The sequence below is a fragment of the Syngnathoides biaculeatus genome, chromosome 6 (assembly GCF_019802595.1).
Source record: "Syngnathoides biaculeatus isolate LvHL_M chromosome 6, ASM1980259v1, whole genome shotgun sequence".
NCBI classification, from domain to species: Eukaryota; Metazoa; Chordata; class Actinopteri; order Syngnathiformes; family Syngnathidae; genus Syngnathoides; species Syngnathoides biaculeatus.
Genome location: NC_084645.1, coordinates 7,972,583 through 7,996,141, shown reverse-complemented (window position 1 = coordinate 7,996,141; position 23,559 = coordinate 7,972,583). Strand labels below are relative to the sequence as shown.

At 44.5% G+C, this 23,559-nt stretch overlaps 1 protein-coding gene across 1 annotated transcript; it reads left to right on the top strand.

Annotated features, from left to right (window-relative positions):
• The first annotated feature begins 7,004 nt into the window (after positions 1-7,004).
• Positions 7,005-21,787, top strand: has3 (hyaluronan synthase 3). Its single transcript, XM_061823766.1, has 5 exons — positions 7,005-7,047; positions 17,787-17,880; positions 17,959-18,497; positions 20,649-20,750; positions 20,829-21,787. Exons 2-5 carry the CDS (start codon positions 17,787-17,789, stop codon positions 21,756-21,758), a joined length of 1,665 nt encoding a protein of 554 aa, XP_061679750.1. The 5' UTR covers positions 7,005-7,047; the 3' UTR covers positions 21,759-21,787.
• Positions 21,788-23,559: the final 1,772 nt, after the last annotated feature.

Sequence of the window (23,559 nt, the reverse complement as noted above, 5' to 3'; positions counted from 1 at the left end):
GTCAAGTCTACTTGAGATGAAACCATGGATAAGTTTTTCCTGACCTGCTTGACATACAAAACTTCAATAAAAGGCAGTTTTTGTAATTAATTTGATATGACTTTTGAAAGTCAGTTCAGAATCTATCAGAACACTAAGGTTTCAGACTTGTTCTTTGTTTTTTTTTTTTAAAGATAAGTGAGCAATCCTCTTTATTGCCAAAAACAGTTGTATAAGTTTTGTTGTGGTTTAGTTGAACATTTTCGGTCATCCAATTATCTACTTTAGACAGTGACACAAAACCTCAATTGAACTGTAGTCATCTGCATAGCTATTATAGTCAAAATTACATTTTTGAATAATTTGAATCAAGGGTAGCATATACAGGATGAACAAGAACTATACCCTTTAGGGACCCCTTAGTTCACAGCTGTCAAACTCAAGGCCCGGACCCAGACCTGGCCCGGCATATGATTTTATGTGGCCCGCGAAGGCAAATCATCGGTGTCAAAATCCATGATTCTTGTGCAAATATGTCCCAACATTTCAAATCGTTACATATCATAAATGATGATGTTAAGATATCAGCATTTTTGTGTTACTAAACATGAACGATGGTTGAAAAACCCATTACACTTGATTTCTGATTCCAAAACTAGTTCATAAATTTCATGTCTAAATATGATGAGGTGATTCAGGATTTGTATGGTTTCACCATAACAGCCCTCTGAGGGAAATTGTAACTACAATGTGGCCCACAACAAAAATGAGTTTGACACCCCTGCCAGAGGTCATTGACATTTATTGAGGTTGAGCACTTCCGGGGGTGACAAAGAAGCTCCTTTCCTCCAGGTAGGACCTGTACCATTTAAAGACCATTCCATTTAGTCCTACCCGTTTCCAATCTGTTCAGCAGTATATTATGATCTACCATATCAAAAGCCGCACTGAGATCCAACAAGACGTAAATTGACACCTTTCCTCAATCAGGATTCAACCCTATATCATTTAGCACTTTGATTAGAGCAGATTATGTACTGGGATGAGTTTGGAAACCTGTTTGAAATTTGTCCAAAAGTCCAAGTAAATTCAAGCAATTGTTGAGTTGAGTTTGGCTATGAAGGTGAGATAAGAAATACAGTAGGTTTATAGCTTGTCCAGCGCTCTGTTTTTTTTTGAAAAGGCTGAACTGCAGCAACTTTAAGAGCTTAAGAAATCTCTCCAGACTGAAGTGGGCAATTGATGATTTGCTGCAAATCAGCTAGCGGTGACTTCACAATAGTCTTGAAAACGTCAGATGGTTTTGAGTCGAGACAGCTCGTTGATGGTTTCAGCTGCTGAACTGTTTTCTCCACTATTTTTTTTTTTCGTCAACTATCAAATTCTGACACGGTAATAGTTTTCCATTGGTGGGTTCAGATGTAGTATCATTTCATCATTTTGCTGATTTGTGCTGATATTTAAATTGATGGATTTTTTTTATTTCACTTACATATCAGGCAAACTGAATTTATCAGCCTTTTCGATTTCTGGAGCTATCTGAGTTGGGAGGTTCTGAGTTTATCAACCAGAGCAAACAGCCCGAGTATTGTTTGTCACAAACCTCTGGTGTGGGGCTGGACCCAAATGCAGGACTCCAAGATGAGGACATGATGTTAGGCGTAGTTTTATTCAAGCTGAGGTCATACACTGTGTGACCAGTCCAAGAAGCCAGAGGTACAGAAACGCTAGGCTAAGCAGGATCCAAAAGACATGTAGCGAGGTACGATGACTAGGAGACAAACTAGGAACTAGAACTTGACTATGGAACATAAACTGAGACAGGACTAAACTGAGGTGGCATAGAAACACTGTGACGATGATAGCTCAACACAACACTAGTTTCAGTGGTGGAGATTCCTAATGTCAGTGAATGCAACTCACTAACTCAGGGCACAACGTACAATGAACTGAAAAATGCCAGTGACATAAATTCCAACTTAAATACACAGTCGAATTACAGTCCCAATGTGAAACAGCCGTGAGCAGTGACAGGTGTCATCGCCCAGAGAAGTGGCCACGCCCCTCTTGGCCGTGGTCCAGCCTGGTTCATGACATTGTTGAGGTTCTTGCTGATGATTTCAGAAAAGTGTTGCGGCGGTACGATGGAACAACTGGTAAGAGTGTTGGCCTCTCAGTTCTGAGGACCGGGGTTAAAATCCCATCCTCACCTGTGTGGAGTTTGTATTTTCTCCCCGTGCCTCCGTAGATTTTCTCCGGACACTCTGGTTTCCTCCTACATCCCAAAAACATGCATTAATTGGGGACTCTAAATTGCCCAAAGGTGTGATTGTGAGTGTAACTGTTGTGTCTCCATGTGCCCTGCGATTGGCTGGCAACCAGTTCAGGGTGTAGCCTGCTTCCCCGATGACTGCTCGGATTGGCTCCAGCACTCCCACGGCCCTCGTGAGGATAAGCGGCTCAAAATGTGTTTTTAATTCATGTAAAGTGCTTTGAATTGCATTCTATTCTGTATGAAAAGCCATGACAAAGTTTGATTGATTCATTATCACCTGATGCTTTTCAGGAATAAATCCATAATTATAATTGTATTGAGAGACAATAAATTAAATAGGAGTTGGGTTAGTTTTGGGGTGGCTCGTGGCACTATATAGGATTAGGGTTACTTGAATATGACCAGCACTGAACTGGGTAACGGCTTGGTCACACAGTGTGATATCTTTCGCAATTTTTGTCTTGACAGAGAGCAGAAAGTTTTCTTTCTCACGAGATCAAGATTTTATGAATAAAATCATTATTGTAGTTACATTCTTAGTGTTTTCGTACGTCTAAACAAGATCTATAAAAAAATATTATTATTCGTAGCAGTTGTAGAACTTGTCAAAGGGTGGGTATCTGCTTTTTAGATGTACAACGTTTGATTGCTACTTTGCCAGAGTGCCAAACAATAATTCGGACACCTTAATAGCACACCAGCTAGACAACTGAAATCACGTTAGTCATTTTCAGTATATCCCTAATTTCCATTTTCCACCAAAAGTTGAATGCATGTTTCATTGAGAATTATTCTCTCACTGACTTTATTTGAAGTGTTCTTTTCCAAAATGTAGTCATTCAAATAAATCTTGCCCGTCCATTTAATTCGGTACTGACTATTGTATTTTCTTGGACATGTTTCAACTAAGCCAATGAATAATTTTAACCACTAGTTACAGTAATATTCTATACAGCTTGTCCTCATTGGGGTAAAACAAGTGAGCTGGAGGCTATCCCAGTTGACTTTAGAGTTCATGTTCACCCTCGACTGGTTGCCAGCCAATCACAGGACTCATAGACAAACAAACATTCATTCTCACATTGAGACCAAGAGACAATTTTGACCTTTTATGAACCCACCAACAACTCACACAAGAACCAAGAGAACAGGCATACTAACCCTAACGTTGAGATTCGAACGCCACCTCTAAGAAATGTGAGGCAGACATGCTTGGCTGGGTAAATGTAATTTCTCTAGAAAAATTGAATGGATTTATGACGAATTTGGGAAAGCAGCCTACAGTATGTTCTGTGTTGAGGTAGGTAACGGTAACAACACAGTGTTCATACCAAAATCACTGAATGTGTGTTACGTTAGATGTAACATGCTACAAGACTATATTAAAAGTCAAAAGGTGTGTGATTCCCTCGAGGCACTTTGTAATGTATTTTGTCGGCAGAACAATTAGGACAACACATCTTTGATTGGATCAGACATTTTGAATCCAGTTTGCAGGTCTTGCATTCTGGGGATATTGAAGGTGCCCTGTAGCACAGACTTAAGCAAAAGGATTGAACCATAAATGTACATGAACATTAAGTATAAATGACATATTTGTTTTTCTTATGAGCGAGTTCCTAAAAGGGCCTCACTGTCAAGACTTTATCTTCTTTTGTTTTTGTGGGGATTTGTTTTCTAGCTACTCTGTCTTCCTGTGACATTAAAAGAAAAAGAAAAAAGTCTGATCGGTTAATTGGACTCTTTAAATCTTACATAAGCTTGAATGGGGGGTATAATGGTATGTAAGCAGGTGCAATTGGTATCATCCATACAAAGAAAGTAGAACAAATGAGAATCTATTGAGACAGGTTAAAAAGTATTGAACATGCATAGAGGTATTTATATTAAAACCCTTTGTTTGTTTGCTTCGGAAGAGCTGGAAGAAGTGGCTGGAGAAAGGGAAGTCTGGGTATCCCTGGTGAAGCTACTTCCCCTGTGACCTGACCCGGAGAAGTGGTAGAAACTGGATGAATGGATTGGATGTTTGCAATAAGAGCGTCAAGATGCTTCCTATCTGGAGGAACTTGTCATGTGCATTGTTCCGGTGTGATTTTGGCCCATTCCTCCACACAAGCAGTCTTCAAATCTTGACAGTTCTGTGGGATTCTTTTATGGACCTTGAGTTTCAGTTCTTTCTATAGATTTTTGATGGGATTCAAGTCAGGTGAATGGCTGGACCATTCTAACAGCTTAATTCTTCTTCTTTGACTATTGAGAATATCCTTTGAAGTGTGTTTTGTCTTATTATCCTGTCCACCCTTGTTTTATTTTCATTTCTCATAGATGACAGCAGGTTTTGTCAAGAATGTCTCGGTACATTTGCTCATTCATCCTTCCTTCAATAATGTGAAGTTTACCAGTACCTTTTGCTGAAAAGCAGCCCCACACCATTATTTTCCCACCTCTGAAGTTCACTGTTGGTAAGCTGTTTTTAGAGTATATACAATATACAAATAAACAATTTCTATTGTCTGTGCCCAAAATATGTTGTACAATGAGATAGGAGAGCTCATGCTGTATCAGTGCAGTGAATTTTTGTGAGTTGATAAGCCTTCATTATAGAAGGTTGCAGGATGGAATACAACATGTAAATGGGCCCCCTTTCACCACATTAATTCACAACTAAATCTAAACACGCATTCCAAATACTCACTTCACCTTTGCCACTGTTGATGGAAATGTAATCTTGCTGAAGTGAAGCTTTTTGGTCATACTTTTAGTCGTTAGCTGCATAAAGACACCTGTCCACTCCATACAATCAGTAAGACTCAAACTTGTAACATGGCCAAGACCAAAGAGCTGTCCAAAGACACCAGAGACAAAATTGTACAACTCCACATAGCTGGAAAGGGCCACGGAGAAATTGCCAAGCAGCTTGGTGGAAAAAAGGACCACTCTTGGAGCAATCATGAGAAAATGGAAGAAGCTAAACATCAATCTCAATCGGAGTAGACCCCAATGCAAGATATCACTTTGTGGGGTCTCAATGATGCTTAGAAAGGTGAGGAATCTGCCCAGGACTATACGACGGGACTTGGTCAATGACCTGAAAAGAGCTGGGACCCTCGTTTCCAAGGTGACTGTTGGTAATACACTAAGACGTCATGGTTTGAAATCATACATGGCACGGAAGGTTCCCCTGCTTAAACCAGCACATGTCAAGGCCCGTCTTAAGCTTGCCAATGACCATTTGGATGATACAGAGGAGTCATGGGAGAAGGTTTTGGGGTCAGATGAGACCAAAATTGAACTTTTTGGTCATAATTCCACAAACTGTGTTTGGAGGAAGACGACTGATGAGTTCCATCCCAAGAACACCATCCCTACTGTGAAGCATGGGGGTGGTGGCATCATGCTTTAGGGGTTTTTTTCTGCACATGGGACAGGACGACTGCACTGTATTAAGGAGATGATGACCGTGGCCATGTATTATGAGGTTTTGGGGACCAAGCTCTTTCCCTCAGTCAGAGCATTGAAGATGAGTCGTGGGTGGGTCTTTCAACATGACCATGACCCGAAGCACAGAGCCAGATAAACCAACGAGTGGCTCTGTAAGAAACATATCAAGGTTGTGGCATGGCCTAGCCAGTCTCCAGACCTAAACCCAATAGAAAATCTGTGGAGGGAGCTGAAACTCGGTCTTTCCCAGCGAAAGCCCAGAAACCTATCTGATCTAGAGAAGATCTGTGTGGAGGAGTGGACCAAAATCCCTTCTGCAGTGTGTGAAAACCTGGTGAACAACTACAGGAAAAGTTTGACCTCTGTAATTGCAAACAAACGCAACTGTACCAAATATTTACATTGGTTTTCTCAGGTGTTCAAATACTTATTTGCAGCTGTATCACACAAATATTGTGATTTGTGAATTTTTCTTTTTAGATTATCTCCCTCACAGTGGACATGCACCTAGTATTTTTAGGTGGGAGCCTCATATTGATCCCAGTGAGGCATGCAGGCAGTCTGTGTGATTGAACGTGCAGGATGTCAGCAGCTAAGGCTTGAAACAGGGGAGAGGAGGAGGGAGGCAAGAATAAATAAAGCCATAAAAGATGCTTTGAGGAAGGCAGAGAGAAGGCGAGAGGTGGCTTCGTGTAATCAAAGAGTCCCATGGCTTGACGGATTCCGCTGGCTGCATTGCAGTGAGAACAGAAAGGCGTGGAGGTACACCAGGGAGGGAGGGGAGAGAGAGGCAAGGACGGATCGACGGTGGCATGCGGAGAGCACAACCGAGGGCAGAACGATGGAGGCTCTGCTGCACGCTGGAGGCTTGAAGTGGCGCTGATCCTGCAACCCGGGACAACAGAAAAGCTGGAGACAAAGCATGGCTGACCTTCAACCCTCTTGGCCTCTTTGACCTCCCGGTGGGCCGGCCAGGATGGAGACCTAGGATAGGAGCAAGACTGATCATATTCAAACTTGATGGGCTTCATCAGAGGGTGTCCTGGGAGACAGACGGGGGGAGGGTGGTGGAGGAGGAGCAGGTGGTGGGGGGGGGGGGTGGGTTGGGGGGGGCGTTTGGGTCTCATAGAAGTGGTCTAGCAGTGGTTGAGGCTGCCGGCTGTATTTTTGGGATCCTATGACTGAAGCGAGCATGCAGGAATAAAGATGTAGTGTGAGCTGGTGGAAGGAGGGGGAGCGAACAAGGAGAGTGCTGTGCTAAGGGTAGAAGAAGACGTCCCGGCAGGACGCACAGACCAGGAGGACAGATCCTTGGGGGGAGACAAAGACAGCGGGTCCACTGGATCACCAAGGTAAGGAAGTCATTCAATTGAGGAGACAGCAGTATGTCCTTATAATGTAAATTGATGCCCACTGGGAGAGGAGAAAAGATAAATCCCCCCTTTTTTCATTTATTGTTAAAACAGGGTTCAGGATTCTTGTGAAAGCAATGATTAGGTCAACTCACAATAAGGCTTCATCTTCAATTGTGAGCTTTTATTCTCAAGGAGAATGAATGAAAGTATTCATCTGTAAGCAAATATGTTCTGGCGGGACACATTCCGAATGGAAAAGTTTTGGAGAGCTCACGGAAGTGACATTAAAGTTGAGTTAGAAGACACAGCACAAAGAGTTGAGTGTGTTCATGTTTGAGTGGCCAATGTGTTTGCAATGTGACGTAGAGAAAACATGTTTTTTTCTGTGTATGTGCGTGTGCATCTACACTTCCAGAAATGGGCACTGGCAAAACAAAGCAAACAAATTCACCACCATCATGTCCAGCTAATGAGATCCAATAAGTACTAAAACAAATCTGAGTATGGAATGCCACTGGCAGAGAGGAATTCATTTGAATTTGCAGAGAGATGTTGGGTTGCAGCGGCACAGTGGGTGACTCGTTAGTGTCTGCCTCACAGTTCTGAGGACCGGGGGTTCAAATCCTATTCCCGCCTGTTTGCAGTTTTTACATTGTCTCTATGAGTTTTGGTTCATGTAGCCCTTGCTCAGGTGTAAGCAATATCTATCCATCCGTGTTCTTAGCCACTTATCCTCACAAGTGTCGCGGTAGTGCCGGAGCCAATCCCAGCTGTCAACAGGCAGGAGGCAGGGTACACCCTGAACTTTTTGCCAGTCAATCGCAGGACATATAAAGACAGACAACAGTCGTACTCATAATCACACCTCGGGGCAATATAGAATATCCAATTAATTCATGTTTTGGGGATGTGGGAGGTAACCAGAGTGCCCAGAGAAAGCCCACGCAGGCACCGGGAGAGCATGCAAACTCCACACAGGCGGGTCCGGGATTGAACTCAGGACCTCAGATTTTGAAGAGTAAATAAAGTAAAAGCCAAACAAAGTTGTTTTGTGTGTGGGTGGTGGTTGTGGTGGTAGTAATTATAACGCCTCACACATGACAACAAACTAGAACCCCCGAATACAAAAACCTCATCACCACGTCCTTTCAACTTTTTTGCAATGATGCTCAATCATAGCTGAAGTGTCATTGGTGTACTTTGCATGAATTACTCCTAATCTCAACTCTTTAACATATAATTTACTGAGGCTTGTTGAAAGTCTTGTGAAAAATGTAAATATAGTATGCAAAACAGCACTCAAGTGGTGGTGTCTTCTGATCAAATGGCACATGGAACTCTAACTTCTTCTTAGTTTAACTCACCTTATTGTGTGGCCCATTTCGGTTTTCCAGTATACTGTACCCAATAAATATAAATATTCCACTGTATTGTCTTGTATTGTTTTGGACTTTTTCAAACCAGCAGTAGTTATGCTCCCGTTTGCACACAAGCAAATAATTTGAAACCACTGGTGGTGTCATAGTTCACTTGCCTGACTTCTGTAGGGTTCAGCTGCCACTCAGTGCAGGTATCAAAGGAATTGTAAATTGTTGCCTGCTGTCTGTATCCCCTGGAATTGATTGGCGACCAATCCACGGTGTAGTCTGTCTTTCGCCCAAAGTCGACCGGGATAGACTGCAGCTCCTGGCTCCACTGAACATGCTATTGGAAATGGATGGATGGATTCATCATTAGCCATTACACCTTCTACTCATTTGAAAAATATGCATATTTTACAACATACAACATTAACAAGAATAAACATTATTTGAACACCGCTTTCCCCCCAACCTGTTTCCAAAAATGAGCAATACTAATAAATAAATAAGATCATTTGGGGGGTCCTTTTGAAACAAGACACCATCTCCTCATTCCTAGGGAGGAAAAATGTGTAATGCACACGCAATATAGCATGATCGCTATCTACTAACTAAATACTTTCCTCTTTTGGGACAGGAAAATGACCCAGTAACTCCTCCAACACTCTAGTAGAGATGTATTTGTAAATATGGGTTAATTTCACCTCAACAAGCTGTACATGGGCCTCCCAAGAGCTGAATGCAATGATATTATTATTGCGCTGTGTTTCCTAAGAAGCGGGCGGAGAATTGGTCGGTTGAGAGGAAATTTTCAGAATGAAAGGAGGGAATTGTACAATTGTACATTAGTCCTGCACACCGGCCACACCCCGAATGACCTTTAATTAGTGCCATGAACCCTCAAGTCAACAAAGGGGCCATGATATTCTGCTGAGAATTTTATACGAAATAAACCTGAAACTCAACTCTGTAGTGCTGGGGTGTCCAGAAATTTTACTTCTACTTCTCAAGCGTGATGGACGGGGTGTGGGGAGTTGTTTTTTTTTTTTTAAGAGTGACCAATTACGGAATAGAATGACCAAGTCACAAAGATCTCCTCACTACAAAAATGCAAAATACATTTGTTTTAAAGTATATTTAGGATTCTTTTGTGTAAATGTATGTTTGTGTGCCTTGCATAACCGCGTGAGCCGATATTACACAATGTGGTGCTTTACATAATTCACCTACGGGACCTCGAGTTAGGTTACGAGGTTCCGCACCGACGTGATTGGTGGTTACACTTCTGGTGTTAGTCGGTTAGAGAGTTCCCGCCGTAATGGGTTCACCCTGTTGACGTCTGCATTAAAACGAGGTTTGCTCCTGTGTTCAACACTCCGGCTCCGATTCCTTTTCTTCGGCGCGACACTGGTGACCCCGACGTCATTCCTGGCGTTTCCGAGACTGAACCGAACATGGCAACCGCCATCCTCAAATTTCCGGAGTTTTGAGAGACGTCCGCGACAGCGTGGTTCGCGCAGACGGAGGCTGGATTCGCCCTTCACGGGATCTCGGATGACACCGCGCGCTATTAGCACGTTGTCTCAGCACTTAGGAGCTCAACAGCAGTGAGTTTCATCACATCTCCCCCGGCCCGAGATAAATATGCTCACCTCCTCAAGGTTTTCGAGCTTTCACGGCCAGAGGGAGCCCGACGTCTTTTCATGGAACTGTTTCTCAGACACATCCCGCCGCATATTCAGACAGTGCTCCCTAACATTTCTATCACTGAACCCCATGCCCTGGCTGAGGAGGCCGACCATTTCTTCCTGGCCACCCAAAGCTTCTCCCCTGGAGTGCTGGCCCCGGCGCGCAGTTACTCCCCCCCGGGTGCTGGGGTGCCATCCAGCAGGGGCCCCATTGCCACTGATGGCCGCGCTGGCACAGGCTTGTGCTACTTCCACACCCGTTTTGGCACGAAAGCGAAGAGGTGCTGCGCCCCTTGCAACAACGACGCGTCGGGAAACGCCAAAGCCCGAGCTCCGTAGCAGCCGTGAGCGTGGGCGAGAACAACCGGCTGCTCTTCGACATGGACACCCTTTCCAGGCGCAAATTCCTTTGCGACACCGGCGCCGAGAGGAGTATCCTGACCACCACTGTGGATGACGCCGCTGGCGGGACTCAGGGGCCACCCCTACCGTCCGCTAATGGCTCCCCTATCCACACGTATGGCATAAAGACTGTGGACTTGTGTTTCGGGGGTCAGCGCTTTACATGGGATTTTGTGACTGCCGATGTCTCGTTCTCTCTACTCGGCGCTGATTTTTTTTGTGCCCATGGGCTGCTGGTGGACCTGAAGAAGGGCCGTCTGGTGGATGCACTGACTTTCTCCTCGGTTGCCTGTGTCCAGAACGAGGCGACTTATGGCGGTCTCTCCAGTTCACTCTCAGATGGCACCAAGTATCAGCTCCTCCTTGGTGAGTTCCCCGGCTTGACATGGCCCACTTTCTCCTCTGCCGCAACTAAATGTGGAGTTGAGTACCACATTGAGACCACGGGCCCCCCGATTCACTCTAGAGCCTGATGGCTCGACGCCGAGAAGCTAGCAGTTGCTAAGTCCGAGTTTGCCAAAATGGAGTGCCTGGGCAACGTTCACCGCTTGGATAGGCCGTGGGCCTCGCCGCGACCGTGTGGTGACTACCGCCGCCTTAATGACGCCACTACACCCGACCGTTACCCTGTCCCCCACATTCAGGTCTTCTCGGCCCACCTGGCGGGCAAAAGCCTGTTCTCCAAGGTCGACCTGGTGCGCGGTTATCACCAAGTCCCCGTGCACCCCTCAGATGTTCCCAAGATGGCTGTAGTCGCACCATTTAGCATGTTTAAGTTTCTGAGGATGCCGTTTGGACTGAATAACGCGGCCCAGTCTTTCCAATGGTTAATGGATTCGGTGCTGAGAGACTTGCCCTTTGTCTTCGTCTTTTTGGATGACATCCTCGTTGCCAGCTCCTCAGAGGAAGAACATCTGAAGCACCTCTAGGACCCTCTTTGCGAGACTAGAGCGGCATGGCCTGATCATCAACCCGGCGAAGTGTGTTTTCGGGGTGCCCTCCATCCAGTTCCTAGGGCACCTCATCGACAAAAACAGCGCCACCCCAAGGTGGAGGCCATCTCCGCTTTATCCCCGATCTCACTCAGTTCGGAGGCTCCAGGAGTTTCTGGGGATGATGACTTTCTATCACCGGTTCATCCACCAGGCAGCCGACACCATGCGCCCGCTGTATGAGGCTCTTAAGGGGAAGGCCCCGAACCAGGACATTAAATGAAAGGCCGAGAGGGTGGAAGCCTTCGGGGCCACAAAGGCCGCACTGAGTCGGGCCACTATGCTGGCCCACCCTTCCTCCGAGGCTCCCGTCGCTCTCACTACCGACGCGTCAGACTCCGCCGTTGGGGCCATATTCGAACAGTGGGTCGGCGCCTGGCAACCGCTGGCCTTTTTCAGCCGTCAGCTGGTCCCCAGGGAACGCAAATACAGCACATTTGATAGGGAGCTCCTCGGCCTCTGGCTGGCGATCCGCCACTTCCGTTCCCTACTGGAAAGCCATGAGTTTATGGCATATGTGGACCACGAACCCCTCACATTCGCCCTGTCCAAGGTGGCCGAGCCGTGGTCCGCCCACCAACAGCGGCAACTGGTGTTCATCTCGGAGTACACTACGGACATCCAACACATCGCTGGCAAATCCAATGTGGTCGGGGACTTCCTGTCCAGGGCAGTCATCGGGACTGTGCATCTGGGCCTTGACTACTCCCGTATGAGCGCGGTCCAGGCCTCGGACCACGGGGTGCAGACCTGGGTCAACTCGTGCGTGGCCTGTCAGCGTGCTAAGGTGCATCGCCACGCAAAAGCCCCCTTCGAGTCCTTCACTGTCCCCGAGAGGAGGTTCGACCACGTCAACGTTGACTTGGTGGGTCTGCTTCCTCCCTTGCACGGTTTCACCTACTTGCTCACTGTGGTGGACATGATGACCCACTGGACCGAAGTCGTTACCCCTCTCCTTGACGACATCGTTGGACGTGGCCCAGGCGTTCATCGGCACGTGGGTTACGCACTTTGGGACCCCTCCCGATCTCTCTTCCAACCGTGGCCCTCAGTTTACCGCCGAACTCTGGAACGTAGTCGCTGAGAGTTTGGGGGTCAAGCTGCACCACACTACCGGCCTTCACCGCCAGGCAAACGGTCTCTGCGAGTCTTTCCACCGCTCCATGAAAGCAGCCTTGCGTGCCAGCTTGACCGACGGCAACTGGTTGGATAAGCTTCCATGGGTCACACTCAGGTGCGTCCCCAAGGAAGGAGTACTCCTGTATCCCAGATCGACAACCCGTGTGTACCGACCTTCGCCTGTTCTCCGACCAATCCAGTAAGCCTGACTCCTTTGATACTTCTGCCTGCTTTGATCGTTCTCCCGTGTACCGACTCCTGCCTGCCCGCTCACTTGCTCTCTTCGCCCGACGTCCCAACTACTGCTGCTGCACCTGACTGCCTGCTCAATCCCCGACCACTGAATAATAAACGTTTCCCCCGAACTACCTTGTATCGTCCGAGTCCTGCATTTGGGTCCAACTCACGTTCCGATGGGCCGTGACAGGCACAGGGATTTTGACTGTGGGTGAATTCTGGGGGGGCTTGTGTGGTGCTTTAAATAATTCACCTACGGGACTTCGAGTTGGGTTACGAGGTTCTGCACGGACGTTATTGGTGGTTACACTTCCGGTGTTAGTGGGTTAGAGTTCCCGCCGTAATGGGTTCACTCTGTTGATGTCTGCATTAAAACGAGTTTTGCTCCTGTGTTCAACACTCCGCCTCCGACTCCTTTTCTTCAGCGCTACAACAACATAATTAACTTTAAATATTTTTTGTAACTATCTGAGTTCACGTTGATGACGATTAAACACCATACGAATGGAAATGCACACCTGTGCTGTGTCACTCACGTCATTGGATTCCTCCAACTGCAGTGAGAAACACAATCTCCGATGTCCTTCCACACATCAGCCATGGCTTCACAGCACCATTTAATTGTACTCCTTTACAGATGCAGAGATTTTATTGAAGAAAATATTCCTGCCATATTTTTAAAAGATTGGAACAATGAGTCAGATATGGCTATTTTACCATCTCTCCATCTTGGAAGGACTTCTTATTAACGATGATGTGACGAACCCGGAAACGATGCTTCCGTGGCGGCTTTCGGTGTTGAACTATATTGTGTGAAAAGTGACTGCTGTGCGGCCAATTGGGATTTTAGTTTGTTCACTTTTCTCATATTCTGCTTGCTTTTTGGCAGAATGTCTGTGTCGTATTTTCCATAAACAGTTAAAAAATGCCATGGCACATTTCACTACATTGGCAGATGAGGCAAAATGACATTGTTAAAAAGTTGGCCGCCTCCAATTCCGTAAGAAAGTGATAATTTTTTGTCTTCTTTACTGCAGCATCCATACTCATGTTTGTTAAGATTTCTTAAGAAAGAGCTTAAAATAGGGGGGAACGCACTGACAGCGTATTTTCCTGTATTGTCGTTGTCATAACCAGAACACTAGGGCGGACCCAAATGCACGACTCGATAGACAGGAAGACAGCTAAAGGAAGATCTTTATTCGTTCCAAGGTCGAATGCCGGAGAGTCAGTCAGAGCGAGCAGTAGTATCAGAAGCGTCAAGCTTACGGGGTTGGTGGGAGGACAGGCAGAGGTCGGTACACAGGGGTTCAGGATCAGGAATGCGGAAGTGTGGGAACGAGGCATGGGTGGCAACGATCTGGCAAAGCCAGACCGTCCGCTGGGTCCTATATATACTAGGGTTCATTATAGCTGATGAGGCGCAGGTGTGCAGGAGACCTGCACAGCCAGGGCTGGACCGGTAGGACCATGACAGTTGGTGTTTGCGCATGCGCAGTGAGCTAAAGTTTAAAAAAAAATACGGCTGACGTCTTCTTTTTTTTTTTCGGCACGCTGTTGCGATCAACCGAAACTGCCTCGCGATTAACACGTTGAGCACCCCTGCTGTAGTGGAACCCTTTTTGTTTTGTTTTGTTTGATTTCAAATATAGAAGCTGTGCAGGCTGTCATCAAGGCAGTTGGGAATAGAGTGCATTACAATTTCAAGAAAATTCAACTAAATTCACATGAAGAGAGACTTGGGAGGGAGTGCGAGATGCTTTACTAAGGGGATGTCTGAGGGCGGAGGTTGGGGGTGGGGGTAGAGGATGATATAAAACACAATGCTTTTGGTGTGCATCATTAGGTTACTTCTGCGACTGATTTACATACATACACAAAGGACAATACTCAACAAACAGTTCCAATTCTTCTTTTGTTCACACACAGGCTTCAAACCAGGAACCCTCTACTCCCCAAGGCAAATCCTCACACACTGAACTATATTTAATAACATTTAATGAGCTCTGGGACTACTTGCAACATAATTAATGGTGGTAATGGGAGTTTGATGGATAAATTGGAATGCTTGGAATTGTATGTTTGTCATTAATATCAGTAATAGTAGTATTTCCTCCTCATATTATTATTAGTAGTTGTATATTTGTAGTTATTAGGCGACTGATACTGATGTGTATAAAGTTCAAGTATTAGTTGCTATTCAAATTGTAACAGTGGTAGCACCAAAGGAACCGTTCCTGAATGTGTTCACTAGTAGGTTGAGTAGTTTCCATCTATCCATCCTTTTTCTTAGCCGCTTATCCCCACAAGGGTCACGGGAGTGCTGGAGCCTATCCCAACTGGTTGCTGCCCAATCGCTAGGCACAGTCACATCGAGGGGCAATTTAGAGTCTCCACTTAATACGTTTTTGGAATGTGAGAGGAAACGGGAGTTCTCGGATAAAACAAAAACGTTATAGTATTACTGTTATTTTCTTGTGACGTTCAACCTCCATGTTTCTGGCAGGGTGTGCTCATCATGTCAGGGACTGATGCTGATGTGTTTTAAGCTGATGAAGTCTTTTCTCAGGAAAAACTACAAGAATTGGCAGTCAACTAATGACACTTTTAAAGCTTTCCGAAAGACTTGCATACTACATGCACTGGTGATGTCAAAGACAGAAATAGGAACCTAAAGGAGCAGAACATTACCAGTCAATTCATAGAACTTTCCAGAACTGTACCACGAGTTGTTCCAAGTTAAGCTGAGGAATTGTCCAGGGAATAATAATGAGAAAAAGACTATTTAAATAAACAACGCATTTTCTGGGAATTTCTGAATACCATAAAAAAAAAAACAAAACAGATAATCATTTCTTTGGAGGTTTTTACTAGGTTTATTGACAAGGTTTGTATTTATTAGAAACATAGCCATGTATTTGAACTCGGCACACCTGAAACACATTGCTTCTTTGTGTAACAATATGGGAAAGTCAAAAGAAACCAGTCAAGATTACAGGAAGAGGATTGTGGACTTGCACAAGTTTGTTTCATCCTTGAGTGGAATTTCCAGATGACTGAAGGTGTTCAGTTGTTCAATATGCAAGTATAAACACAATGGGAATGTGCTGCCATCATTTTGCTTCAGAAGTGTTACAGTGTTTTCTGTCCCAGAAATGAACGTGTTTTGGGACCAAATGTGCACATCAACCAAAGAAAAACAGCACAAGACATGGGCTGAAGCTGGTGAGAATGTGTCATTGTTCACAATGAAACGTGTCCTGTACTGTTCTGTACTGTACTGTAGCAACATGGGGTAAAATACTATCTAAGCCATTACAAGAAATGAAACAATCAAAAGAAATATGACAGTTTGCAAATGCAGACAGGGTTGCAGACCTTAATTTTGGGAGACATGTTCAAAGGGGGAGGCACGGCGGGTAACTGGTTAGTACATCTGCTTCACAGTTCTGACGACCCAGGTTCAAATCCGGCCTCACCTTAGTGGAGATTCCATGTTCTCTCCATACTGGGTACTCTCGTTTCCTCCCCCTTCAAAAAATGTGAATGGTAGGCTAATTGAAGACTCTAAATTGCTCGTAGGTGTGAATGTGACTGCCAATGGTTGTTTGTTTATATGTACCCTCCAATTGGCTGGCTGCACCCCGCCTCTCGCCTAGAGATAGTTGGGATGCGTCTCCAGCACACCTGTGACCTGAGTGAGGATAAACGGTACCCAAAAAATGTGGACAATGTCCAATGGGCTGAGGAAACAAAAATTTAACAATTTGGCCATAAAGAGCCATCTTTATGTTTGGAAGAAAAAGAAGGAAGCTTGCAAATCAGAGAACACCCTTCCAAATTAGAAATATAAGGGATAGCAGCCTGATGTAACCAACCAAGCTGCCATGGGACATCATTGGTGTGCCATGGAAACTACTGCATGCAATTTCTCTTATCTTTGTTCATGCATCCATGCCAGGTAGTCTGATTCGATAAGAGCAAAATTGAACTGCTTGGATGCCATAATGCCCACCACGTTTGGAGGAGAAATGGCACTGCACATTAGCATGAAAACACCATACTAACATTAAAGTTTGGAGGCTGGAACATGATGGTTTGGGGCTGCTTTTCAGCAAATGGCATTGGTAGATTTCACATGATTGAAGGAAGGATGAATGGGGAAATGTACCGAGACATTTTTGACAGAAAATCTACTGCCATCTATGACGATGATGAAAATGAAAGGAGGGTGGAGATTTCAGCAGGATAATGATCCAAAACATACTGCCAAAGAAACTCACAAGTGGTTTCCAAGAAAATAAAAAAGAAGCTGCTAGACATGACCTCAATCCAATCAAAAATCTATAAAAAGTATTGAAATTCAAACTCAATAGAAGAAGGCCAAGGAACATTCAAGATTTGAAGACTGTTTGTTTGGAGGAATCGGACAAAATCACACAAGCGCAATGCATGCGACTAGTTTCTTCATATAGGCGGCGTCATAGCAAATAGTCTTTCATACAAAGGATGAAATAAATACCAGATGACATGTTCAATACTTTTCCAATGTGTCATTTCATTTTTTTTTTTTTTACACGCAACTTAATTTCTGATCTTAATTGGTCTGCTTTCTTTGCATGTGAGATTACTTGTGTTGTTCCCAACATCTGATGAATTTTTCATGTCAGTAGAACCTTTCGAAAAAAATTTTTCGAGAAACATTATGATGCATTAAATACTTATTTCAGTCGCTGTATAGACTTCTAATTTTACAGTTTATTCAAATACCTATCTCGCTAAGGTTTCCATCTTGGAAAATTCTACGAATTTTGCAACACTAAATGATTACTCCACTGAACGTATTTTTGACCATTCTTCCTTATTTCATCTCGTCTTTTCTTGTATCTCATTTACTCTCTGATCCTAACGTTGACCTTTATGTGATTTACCCTCAGATGACCTGTCGCCGCAGGAATATGTTGAAGATTGTGGTCACCACCCTTTTTGCAGCAGTGGTTATCTTCACCATCCTGCTAGCTTATATCACAGGTTAGCTTGTTGACTGTGCTCATTCATTTCAGGTACACACCAACAATACTGATTTTTCTCTGTTCTTGTGTTATAAAGGCTACCAGTTCATTCAAACTGAGCAGCACCACCTGTCCTTTGGCCTCTATGGTGCGTTCCTCTCCCTCCACCTTCTCCTTCAGAGCCTTTTTGCCTTTCTTGAGCATCGTCAGATGAAAATCCCCACCCGCCCTCAACATCTTCGCCGCTCTGTGGCTCTCTGCATCGCTGCTTACCAGGAGGACCCAGACTACCTAAGGAAGTGTCTGCGCAGTATCAGACGGATTTCTTTCCCAGGACTGAAAGTAGTGCTTGTGGTGGATGGGAACAGACCAGAAGACCGCTACATGATGGACATTTTCCAGGAGGTGATGGGTGGTGCTGAACAAGCGGGCAGCATGGTGTGGAAGGGAAACTACCATAGTGATGGGAGCAGTGGAGGGGGTGGAAGGAGCACGGTCCACATGGAAGAGGCGATACGAGTGACGCGCCTGGTCAGAGGTTGCCGCTTTACCTGTATCATGCAGGAGTGGGGAGGGAAGAGGGAGGTGATGTACACGGCCTTTAAAGCACTTGGGGACACTGTGGATTACGTGCAGGTAAGGACCACCTATGGAAAAAATTTCTTGAGATTCTGGATTGCACCCACTCGAGGGATGGCCATTATTATTCATTAATTGAAGGAAGCTATTGTGTCATATCAGATACTGTATACCAAGTCAGTTGTAACTATACTGGACAATCCATCCATTGTCTATTCTATCTTGCTTGTCCTCATTTGGTTTATTGGTGAGGTGGAGCCTATTCCAGTTGACTTTGGGCGCAAAGCGACCTAGACTCTGGGCTTGTCACCGGTCACATTTTGAAAACAAACATTTGAACTCCCATTCACATCTATGCTCAATTTAGAGTCTTGAATTAACCTAACACTTTAGAATGTCGGAGGATGCTTGAGTACCCTGAGGAAAAACCACACAAGCAAAGAGAGACTCTGCAAACTCCAGACAAGAACGGCAGAGACAAGAATTGAATGCCAGTACTGTGAGATATAGCAATGTCGGTTCCAAACAAAATGGCTCTGAAAGTGTTTTCACACTGTACTTTCTCAGTGTGAGAGGACAACGATCCCAGTGGGGGTGTGGCCATCTCATATTTGGAAGTGGTAACTCAACGACCTAAAAGGAAAACAGGAGGCTTTCTCCGCTGAGTGAACCGCAACTCGGCAATACTTATTTGCTATTTTTGGAAAAGAAAGCCCTAACTGAGCTTATTTTAGGAGGGAGAGGTTACCCAGCAACAAGAAAAAGAGAAAAAAAAAAAGAAATGGGAAAATCTCATACTAATTTTATGGCAGCATTTTGGAGTTTCAATTCATACATTTCTATTTACATTGACAGCGTTTTGAGGTGTATTTCAGGTTTAGCAAGAAGCTTTGACAGGGAGTTTGAAAGCCTCCCATAGAGAAATTTCACAATATAATTGTTCTATTGGCCCAAAGTTCAGAATAGTGGGGCACCCGAATTGTTAAGCCTTCCTCTATTTCATCCTTGCTATTTACAGCAAAAGTCTGCCAAATTAGCACTCAGAAATCACTCCATCAAGATTTTTGACATCACCGCATCAACACTCCTGAAAAGTACACTTTCCTATCCGATGATCTGACGGCAAGCATCAAACGCCCTCTGCATTGACGCGATGATAGCCATCATGTCAAAACGTGCTGACGCCCTTGCAACACACACAATGAATGGGAAAGTCGAGGGCATCAGACGCTTTGCCATGCAGTATGAAAAGGCCATTAGAGCCAGCACGTTTGAAGTGAATTACAAGAGAAGCTGCTTTTCATTCTCAGGCACATGTGACTGGTCATTGCACTGGGCATGGGGGGGAGGGGTGTCAATTACACACAGCACACATGCAAGAGTACAAAGAAGGGAGGGAGGGAGACCAGAAAGAACAAGGAGAGGACACAAATGCTGGTCAGGGATACTGTAGTTAAGAAAATGTGTGAAATTTTTATTCACAATACAAAGCCAGATGGTAGCGTCTGCAAAAATAAAAATAAAAATAAAAATAAAAATCTGTCAAGGAGCTGGCTCCACGTACAATGTAGCAACTTCAGTCCTTTCTGAGAAAAAAACTGGGCAGATAATTTCACACGGAAGAAATTACAAAAATACATTCTGTTTCTCACTGTGTCTTAATTACAGTATAAAACAATTATCTGGATCCAGAGTTTTTTTCTTTTGTATTCCACATTTTTACTCTGCTGAAAAAAACAGCTCGTTTTAAATTTTCATTAGTATGCCTAAATTTACATTGTTTTGGTTATGAATTAATTTAGGTAAAAAACAATTTAAAAAGGAGCTGTTCGGATCTGAAAAGGTCAGCTCTTTTTAGTGAGTTAGGACAAAAAAAAAAACAGACTAGTGAAGCAGAGGTTCTGATCACCCTGCTGCCCCAATACCGGACCAGTGTAGGGAAATACAAAAATGACATGGGCTCTTGGTAGTGTGGCTCTCATACTATAGCTATTACGACCTACAAAACGTAGGTTGGGCCTATCATAAACCGAGGACCTGCTGTCCAGGATAAATGCTATAGAAAATTGATGGCTCGCAGACCGAGGCTGTCAATCTCCAAATGCCAGCTGTTTCACATCATTTGTTCCCTGGCTAATGGATAAGGTCATGACCCATGAGGATTCTGCAACAGTCAATACGGGATACTCATTAGAATGTACTTTGCAGGTGTGCGACTCAGACACAGTTCTAGATCCAGCATGTACCATCGAGATGCTGAAGATCTTTGAGGATGATGCAGCAGTGGGAGGGGTTGGAGGAGATGTACAGGTAGCACAGTCAGAGATGAACACAAACATGTCTGCTGACAATGGATGAACAAGTCTTCTCTTTGTCTTCCTTTCACAGATCCTTAACAAGTATGACTCATGGATCTCCTTCCTCAGTAGTGTGCGCTACTGGATGGCCTTTAACATTGAGCGTGCCTGCCAGTCCTACTTTGGATGTGTCCAGTGTATCAGTGGCCCACTGGGGATGTACAGGAACTCCCTTCTTCAGCGGTTCCTCGAGGCCTGGTACCATCAAACCTTCCTAGGTTCCAAGTGCAGCTTCGGCGATGACCGTCACCTAACCAACCGAGTGCTGAGCTTCGGCTATAAGACAAAATACACAGCACGATCACAGTGTCAGACTGAAACGCCAACCCAATACCTGCGTTGGCTCAACCAGCAGACTCGCTGGAGTAAGTCGTACTTCCGTGAGTGGCTCTATAATGCTTTGTGGTTCCACAAGCACAGCCTCTGGATGACTTATGAATCTGTGGTTACTGGCTTCTTCCCATTCTTCTTGGTAGCCACAGTCATCCACCTCTTCTACCGTGGTAGGCTGTGGAACATCTTGCTCTTCTTGCTGACCGTCCAGCTGGTTGGGATGCTGAAGGCCACCTACGCCTGTTTCTTGCGCGGTAGCCTGGTCATGATCTTCATGTCGCTTTATTCTCTACTCTACATGTCGAGCTTACTGCCTGCCAAAATATTTGCCTTACTCACAATTAACAAAGCAGGGTGGGGAACTTCAGGCCGCAGGAAGATTGTGGTAAACTTGATCGGTGCCGTCCCTGTCACGGTGTGGACGCTGGTACTGCTAGGAGGTGTAGTGTATACAATTTACTGTGAAACACAGCAGCCATTCAGTGACTCTGAAAAGGTGCTGTTGATAGCAGGGACAGTACTGTATGCCTGCTACTGGCTTATTCTGCTGGTGCTTTACCTTTCAATCGTAGCCAAACGCTGCAACAAGCAGGAGGAGCAGTATCACCTCCCATATGCTGAGGCATAAAGCTGCTTCAAGAAGGATCGACAAGTCAATCAAATGAAAGCCAACTGCTGTGAGATCCTCACACCTCTGTGAACTGTTAAAGCAAATGCGCAGTCATACCTGTATTATCAATGCTAAAAAGGTGGGGATGCGAAATCCAAGCAGCATAGCCAGTCAGGAGATAACTTAAGAGATGACTGGATCCATGAAATACGATACGGCTTGCACTGAAAGGAATGATCCAATGTTCATACACTATATTTGAACAAAATGTACTGTCATTCATGGGTACAAGTTTGCTGTGCAACCACAACAAACCATTCCAGAGGTGACGTTATTGATGCATTTAAGCAAAGACTTGAGGTCGAACTTGAACTTTTTTTAACTGCCTATGAATAGGGCATGCAACTATAGAACAGAGTCCAAACAAGCAATGAGAAAAACAAGCGACAGGAAAAAGGACTGGAGTTGCATTCTCCAAGACCTGAAAAAACATCTGAAAAAAGAGAACAAGATGAACAACTACTGGATATAACGATTAGTTGTCGTCATGAATAGATACTGAGAGAGAGGAAAGTATAAAGTAAATTAACGAATGAGTGAGTTGGTGGTAGGCTTGTAAAATAAAGCACATTGATCTTGTGAAGTTTAGCCTGAAATTAATCATACCCTGGCCATATATTTTATAAACCCCATTTCCAATGAATTCGGCCATTGGGTAAAGTGTAAATAAAAACAGAACACGATGATTTACAAATTATTTTCAAACTATTTTCAATTGAATACACTACAAAGGCAAGATAGTAAATGTTCAAACTGATGAATGTTTTCTAAATATACTCACAAATTTTAAATATTAATGGCTGAAACACATTTAAAAAAGCTGCGACATGGGCACGTTTCATAACTTTTCCTTCAAACAACACTCAACAAGCCTTTGGGAACTCCATGTCCATTCTCCAAGCCGCTTATTCTCACAAGGGTTGCGACAGGGTTGCCTATCCCAGCTAACCTTGGGTGAAAGGCAGGCTACACCCTGGACTGGTCACCAATCGGTTAGAGGGCATATAGCGACAGCATCACAATTCATCCCACGCTACCCGCATCAAAATCAGGCGTGTGTACAACTACACCATCAGTGACCTCATTTAGGAACTGAGAACACTAATTGTTTAAACTTTGTAGGTGGAATCGGTAGCCATTCTTGCTTGATGTACGAATTAATTTGCTCAACAGTTCCTGGTCCTCTGTTGTCAGATTTTGCGCTTCATAATGCGGCACACATTTTTTTGCGAGACAGGTCTGGACTGCTGGCAGGCCAGACTAGTATTCGCACTTTTTTATTATGAAGCCACTATGTCGTAAGACGTACAGAATATGGCTCGGCATTGCCTGAAATAAGTAGAGATATCTCTGAAGAAGACAGGGATAAGCTGCTTGATGGCATTTGTTGCTCCAAAAAGTGTATGAACCTTTCAGTGTTTATGGTACCTTCACAGATGTGCAAGTTACCCATACGGTGGGCACTCGCACATGCCCATCCCATCACAGACGCGAACTTTGCGTTGATAAGAATGCAAATGATCCTTTATTCTCTTGGGTTCAGACAAGCTGTCCAGTCCCAGTTGGGACCCAACGTCCACGATTTTCAAAAACAATTTATAATGTGGACTCATCAGACGACATCACACTTTTCTGCGTTTTGGTGTTTCTTGTTTCTTAGATGTGGACAATGACTTAGTAAACGTAGGGACGAACCGTGTTAGCTGACGATGGTTTTCTGAAATGTTCCTGAGCCCCTGTGGCAATATCTTTTACACAG